General features: G+C 45.9%; 1 protein-coding gene across 1 annotated transcript; it reads right to left on the bottom strand.

Moving 5' to 3' along the window:
* Positions 1-992: 992 nt before the first annotated feature.
* LOC104514867 (kelch-like protein 20) lies at positions 993-7,239 on the bottom strand (the record flags this gene model as incomplete). The annotated part of the gene is made up of 7 exons (XM_010158667.1): positions 993-1,023; positions 1,108-1,188; positions 2,721-2,827; positions 4,410-4,618; positions 5,230-5,363; positions 5,581-5,724; positions 7,056-7,239. Coding segments are annotated over 7 exons (890 nt in total), but the record flags the coding sequence as incomplete, so codon positions are not given.
* Between the last annotated feature and the right edge of the window lie 330 nt (positions 7,240-7,569).

The following is a 7,569-nucleotide window of genomic DNA, read 5'->3' as shown; positions in this document are numbered from 1 at the left end:
AGCAGGAGCTGACTCTCATTCCATCAAGAACCTGAGAAGCAAGCGTTGATCTGGGCTAGTCAGAACAAACGGACACCTGTGCCCCAGCCTCAGGCGAGTCCTGACAACCAGCAGGCAGCGCAAGAAAAAGGTAGTTGTGAGAAAGCAACAACTAGTTGTTTCCAGGTTCATATACAGGGGAGGGCAGAGACAAAAGCTGAACTTTTGTACCATACGCTGTACAGTAAAAAGGCATCAGTTGAAACCCTTTTCACTCTCACCGTTTTGGGGCACTTCACCGATGCAGTCGATGGATGAGAGTTCCAGTTCTATTTCTTGCCTCCAGCAAGATTGAAAAAGATACTCGGGGCACCCATCCTCAGTTCTCCCTGTACTCTACGAGACCCTAAAACATACCACAAGAGTTGGAACCACAATAGGTGGCAGGACATAGCCCTGCCCTAACCACCGGCTTGTCAACACTCAAGCCACACATGCACATACATGTATAAAATACACGCACACGTGTGTCTATAAAGAGCTGGAATTATCGCCGTGAGCAATACAAAGGAAATACATGATACAAATCAAATGGAAAAATAAATATACTCTGTGCACAGAAAAGCTTCTGTGCAAAGGTGGCACCTTGCAGGTCAAGTACTTTTAATTTTTTGAAGCTCTCTGTAAATAAGGCAAAAGCAATGTTTTCTGTATCGCTTTCCTCTTTCGCCCACCACATCCACTGCTCACAGGAGGAGGGAAAGCGGGAAACCCTCCTCCTTGCCAGACTCCCAGCGTAGTATGCGGTCTCTACGTTGGCATCATTTACGCTACAGTAATGTTTACAGTTTGGTTTATTCAAAAATGTAGACTATTTAGAAAAAATACAGACATAAGCAACACTTCTACTTTTGTCCAGTGGTTCCCTGGAGTCTGACAACGTGGTCTCCCATTGGGCACGCTCTCACAGAAGTCATTTTTGTAATTCCATAGAAAGAGTCACCGGCAAAGAGTTACATTGGCTCTAGACCGTTCAGAGCAGAGCTGCAAAGAGGTCCAGTGTCACCAAGTCTCTTCAGTCTGCCTCGGAACCAGAACCAAGGGGTCTCCCTCCCTCTTGATGCTTACCATATATGGGATTCACAGTGTGTCATTTTGATAACGCCTACTCCTCCTCCCAGCCGCCGATAGTTCATCCCACCATACAACCTGCAACGACAAGGTTGCGCCGGTCACAGCGGTACAGCTCCTTCGCGGAGCTAAAGAGCCAACCAGCCCTTGTGAGCGTAGTTACACCACCCTTAACGTCTGCTCACAGCAGAGCATGGCGTGAAGCTGGGTAGCAGTCGTCTTCGTGTGCCCAAGATGAAGAGCTGTATGCGCTCACGCCTGCCTCAAAACGGGCACCGCAGTTCACTGCTACTCGAGCAATCGCTCGCTTTCTCCCTCGTCTGGTGTAGGCTGTAGCTGACCTTGGGCTACAGCATGGGTAATACAGGAGCAAGGCTACTCACAATTCAACTGCTTTCTTTTATATTTCTAATAGTCTAAATTCAGCTAATCCAACCAAGATGTAACACATCCCAAGCACCATCTGTTTCTCCAAAATATGCTACTGAAACAGTGCCTGCATTTCATATGGAAATCTTATCCCTACAGACTCCAGCATCCTACTCACTCCAGCTGCATATTCCCCGCCGTGCCACTGAAGTCGGCTGGCAGAAACGGGAGAAGCAAGTTCTCCAAGCAACTCCTACCGATGCAATCTGTCAAACCTGAATTGCAGCAGAAGCGTTCCTCAGTCGGGCTACACACGCTGAAAAAAATATCCTCCACAGAGCAAGACGTTCAGCAAACGAGAGAAGACAGAGGCTTGAAATTTTATACTAATTACATTTGGGAATAAATACACAGGCAACGGCTTTCAGGCGTAGTTATGACTAGAAGAGAAATAGGGAAAAGAGCCTTTCTGCTCTGTACATACTTTCGATTGGCAATTTCATATTGTTTCTCTGTTTGTAAATCAGATTACATTCCTCTAATTGCTGTCTGGCAGATCTAAAGGAAAAGAATGCTCCAAGTATTCTGTTTCAGCTCCTCCAAAACGATTTGGAAATTAAGAGCTTCCGCTTGAGAGCAAAACAAAACAAGGAGGCTGAATCCTACATCACAACTGAGAGCTCCTTCTGTTAAGGGCAAGCTTAGTTTCTTTGGGAAGCAGGAGAGATTCAGCCCAAAATAAACAATGGGGACACCACTCTCTCGGCACGGTCCACTTTTGTTATGTTGAAAAGCAGCACTTAAAAGTCAGGTTAGGTTTTGGTATGCCTTCTGCTTGCTACACAAGTCCCCTAAATCATTTACTTTCTTTGGGGTCTCAACAGCCTGTCTACACCCCACTTTCCTACCTGCAAAAGGATGCAATGTGACTATTCATTAAGTGTTGGTTGAGATGCTCAGTGGGAAAACTACGGAAAACTCGCTCCTTTTTTATTTAAAATGGGGTCAATGACTGGAATTCAAGTGGAAATCTGCAGGAAAATGTTTCCCAACTGCCATGAATAGTCACTGTCATGAGGATGCTGCAGCTAAATGGCACGTTGGGATGTTTTTGTGATTCTCTTTGTTACACTTTTAGCAGCCAACAAGCCACAGTGCCAAGCCCCGGTGTTGTCATGTTTCTGATTTGGGACAGCTCCAGCTGGAGATGCCTGCTGGACCATTTCACAAACTTAAGTTACCTCCATGTGTTGGCATCGGGATCAAACACCTCGATGGTCTTCAAGTACGTTGTGCCGTCAAAACCCCCCACTGCCATCAGCTGTCCGTTCACCACTGCCAGGCCAACCTGCAAAACAACCATGGCAGACAGTAGCTCTTTAGCTGGGGTGTCCTGAAAAGAAGGGTTAAAATATTAAGAAAAGGATTTAATAACCATGCTTGGTGAAAAGGCGGTCTGCAATAGAAGGGTTTTTGGGGGGTGTGGGGATGACAAATAAAACAGTCTAAAAAATAACAAGACTTAAAAAGTTAAATATATACCTCAAAATAGAGAATCTCAATGAAAAAGCAGGTGTTTTCCCTTACTATCAGCTATAACAACTAGACCTGCTTGGTGATAATAGACAGATGAGAACTTAAGCCTTTATCAGGCAAAATTTATGCCTTGGGCTGAAATTCTTCCCCAGGAGTGACATGCAAACACCGGAGTATCTACCAGCCTACAGGCTGGAATGCTTGCTTAAGGCCCAGGACTGCTCCTCTTCGGCTGGGGCGTGGACCATCTGTGAGCACCTTGGCCTCCAGCCTTTCTGCTGAAGCACAAAAATGACTGCAATCTCAAACGGTTCTGTAGTCTAGGAAGATTGCTTCCAGTGAAAGCATCTCATGACATAACAGAGAAAAGATGACCAGAACACAGTGTAAAATGGTCCTTGTTTTGGCTTTGAGGAAGTTAGAACTCGGGAGGGCTGCAGGTACAGATGCACCTGTTATGGAGTTTCCACTGAAAGGAAATACAGAAGCAGCTCAGGAAAAGTCAACACCTAATCAGTAACTAAAAAGCAGGGTGTTGGAGTGTGTCCTATATTCTTTAAGGATGGAAATACAAACATATTTTCTGCCTCCAAAAGCATTAGTTGCTCAAATTATGATTCACACTTGCCTCACCAGGCACTGAAATACTAACCTACAGACGGAATTAACCCACCCTTTACTATATAATCCAGTAGCCAGTGATAAATATTCATAACATTTGCATCTGCCCAAACATGATGACTACTTAAAAACACGACGTTAATCTTTTGTTCACATGCCTGCAGAAAGCAGGAAGATTAGCAGTTGATGAGAACAGGCTGTCACTCCCCATACTCACAGGATTCGGTGAAGAGAGGTTGACATACGACCCCAGAAACCCTGTTCTCTCTTCTCAAGGCAATGAAAAGACTTAGCTGGAAGTTTGTATCTAAACACATAGATATCCAGTTTCCTGGCTCTTCGGGGCAAGTAGGTATTTTCATCTCCTAATTCACCCGAAGTGTGTCACAGGATGACACTCAGCTACTAATTTTACCAGTCTTCTCTAATAGTATCTCATCCCAAGTAGGGCTACTTCACTAGATAAAAACCAAAAGAACTCCTCTGTTTCAGGCCTACGTAGTTGACCTCATACAGGGGACCAAAACTATTAATAAGACCCTCAAATGACTCCATTTCCCCATCCTCAGGCATGTGAAACAGCTGCTTACAGCCCCACACATCCACCGCTTCATTCTCTAATCTTGCCCAAGAGCTCCGACTTGTTGCAAACCTTTCTCCCTCGCAGAAGAGAGGCGAAGGTACAGAGGAAAACCTCACACGACGACACCCTACCCTGTGCTCTCACCACACGATGACGTATAGCGTAGACAAGCAAACCAAACCAAACTCACTCCGCTTCGGCGGGATGTCATGGCCACAACAGGAGACCACTGGTTGGTTCGAGGGTTGTATCTCTCGGCACTGCTGAGCTCTGTCGTATCATCTCTGCCTCCCACAGCGTATATCATGTCTTGGTATACCGCACAGCCCAGGTGCTTCCTCCTCGTCCCCATGGGCGCAATCGTGTGCCAGCGGTTCTCCTGGGGATTGTAACGTTCCACTGCAGAAGAAATGACACAGCTTTGGACAACAGGGTTGGCAGGCAGGGGGGGTCAGCACTTTTGAACCTGCAGCCAAAGTATTGCTCAGCCTGTAAAGACACTGCAATTTCCACACACTAAAAATATGATGAACCAGTTTGTTACCTCTCACTCTAATACTTTTCCTGTATAGAAGGCTTGCTATTCTCTCTCCAGTTCTACAAAGTCAATCACACTCAGCATCTTCACCAAAGAGTGAACTGGCAGTGCTACACACCAACCTGTATTAGTCTTGCAGTAGTTTTACCTTTGGCACCTTTCTTCCGACAGCAGAAAAGGGCTACCACGGGAAAAAGATGTGCTTGCAACTGTTATGCAAATGGTCCAAGTATTTTATTCAGGACACCCTGCCAAATGCAGCATCGAGAAAGGAAAAAGAAAAACCACACACAACCAGGTAGTAGGGGCTCACAAGCCCAGAGAGTCAGCTACTGTATGGTAAAAATCACACTTAAGGGAAAAAAGACACAGCAAACTGATGACTGATTTATCCAACAGCCACCTGGGGACACTAAGGACAAACAGGACAATGACAAGTGCTGACTGCAGTGAGGGACAGCAAAAGGCATACCAGTATTGAGAGGAGAAGTCCCATCAGAGCCTCCCACAGCGTAGAGGAAACCCCCTAGCACAGCCACTGCAACTCCCAGGCGCCTGGTGCTCATGGAAGCCACTCGAGTCCATTTGTTTTCTTTGGGATCATACCTGGAAAAGGAAAAGAAACAAACACCAAAGGTTAGTGAAGTGTTGGCATCTTCACAAAGGGACAGGAAGACTGACCTTGTTCTCTCCAAATAAAAATGCCCCTAAGATTTGTACAGTACTTACCTCCTCCCCAGCTCATCTGCCTCAATTCCACCTCCTAAGAGACTCTCTTCTCCTTGTGCCCCACTTTTCTTGTAAATTAAAAAAAAAAAAGTACCTTTCCACAATGTTGAGACAAGAAACACCATCCTGGCCACCCACAGCGTAGAGGTAGCCCCCAAGAACCGCTACTCCAACACTCGTCCTGCAGGTGCTGGTTGGGGCCACATCGCTGCTCCACTGATTGGTCTTTGGATCATACCTAGAAAAACACACCAAACGGCACAAATTGCTCATCCAGGTATGCTTTGGACTCGCCCGTGCTTGGGAACTACTATGGCAGTGAAACTTGCCTATCGTGAGCTTAAACTGCAACACGGCTATTTGTAAGCTGGATAAAACCCCTGAAGCGATGTAATGCATCCAAATACATGTTATTCCAGAGATGTTCAAACTGCAGCTTCGTATGATTCAAACTGAACATCAAAGGTTCAGGTTTGGAAGAGGTTTCCAGAGACTGACTGACGTGTGGTGACTTGCATCTATGCAAAGAGCAGCAGCCAGTTACTCTGCAATTCACAGAAGAACTCAGTCAGCACTGTGACCCACACTTCCAGGTAAAAGGTGAAGGTTATGGATGCCCCATGCCTGGAAGTGTCCAAGCCCAGGCTGGATGAAGCTTGGAGCAACCTGGTCTAGTGGAAGGTGTCCCTGCCCATGGCAGGGGGGTTGGAACTGGATGATCTTTAAGGTTCCTTCCAACCCAAACCATTCTATGATTCTATGAACCAGGTGGACTTGGGAATCCAGAGACATGGAAATTACGGTGCATAGCAGAAAAATACAGGACACAAGAGATGTAAGACAAGGAACATGATTTTGGGAAGCTGGGAGTATGCTAGGAGAGCCATGGGAAGAAGGGGTGGCTCAAGGATAAAGGAGATATTTGTATAGCTCACTGGATTTGATAAAAGGCTGAGATTTGGAGTACTAGGAGCACTTGAGTCACGTGGGTTTTAGGCATGGGGACAACCACACGCGGCTCCCAGAAACACCAGCTTGACAAAGCTTGTTTGACTTTTGTCTTTCACAGGTCTAAAATTGATGCGTTTTCCTTCTCCTGTATACGTGTTCACAAGGTTCCTTAAAGCTCTAGTTACCACTCCGCAATAGAATTCCAGGATCCTTGCCTCGACATTTAAGAAATGATTACCGTAACCTCACCTTCCTCAACAATGCTAAAAACAAAACCAGCAATTGCAAAGGTTGACCAGAATCATCACTTCTCCCATCAATTATAGCCAGACCCATCTCTTACATATTCCTTCCTTATGCCAAAAGGTACATTTCGTCTCATTAAGCCGGGGATAACATGACACAAGCTGTTATGCAGAGAGTCCCAGTTCAGCAGTAAACCAACACAATATTGAAGGGGTATGCAAGGGACAAGGAAATATAGGTAACTTGTAATATGAATTTTAGGTTTGCAGCAGAAAAAGAACACAGCTGGCAACGTGAACTCATTTTTAAGAGGCTGCACTCAGGTTTAAACATTGAGTTAACATTTTGCACACTGGCAAAACGGAGACCTACCTTTCTACACTGTTCAGATAAGAGGAACCATCGTGGCCTCCCACGGCATAGAGGAGGTCATCCAGAACACTGACTCCAACACCACAGCGCCTTTTGCTCATGGAAGCCACCATCCGCCACTCATTGGTTTGAGGGTCATAGCGCTCGACGCTGGAAATCGCGTCCCCGCTACACCAGCCCCCCACTGTAGGAACCAAACACAAGAGAGAGGGTCATAACAACGCACTGAGCTCACGTACTGCGTGCACGCCTGGTACAACTAATCCTTCCGGCCTCTGTCAGCCTTGACCCAGTAGGCCCCCATCTCCGAGTTGCTCATGCTGAGGATTATAATTAGAAGACAGAATGTGATTTTCAAGAGGATTAGCGTAAGTTTGGAAGTACTGTGGCATTCACAGCACCAAAGAAATCACACAAGCAAGAAAATGTAAATTAACTCAAATCTGGAAATATTAACGCACAGGTCACTTCAGAAATATATCGTAAAGACTCGCTGTCGTGGTTTAACTCCGGC

The sequence above is a fragment of the Eurypyga helias genome, unplaced genomic scaffold (genome assembly GCF_000690775.1).
Source record: "Eurypyga helias isolate BGI_N326 unplaced genomic scaffold, ASM69077v1 scaffold48649, whole genome shotgun sequence".
In the NCBI taxonomy this organism is placed as follows: domain Eukaryota; kingdom Metazoa; phylum Chordata; class Aves; order Eurypygiformes; family Eurypygidae; genus Eurypyga; species Eurypyga helias.
Note: the sequence above shows the minus strand (reverse complement) of the source record. Positions and strands in the feature narration are given on the sequence as shown.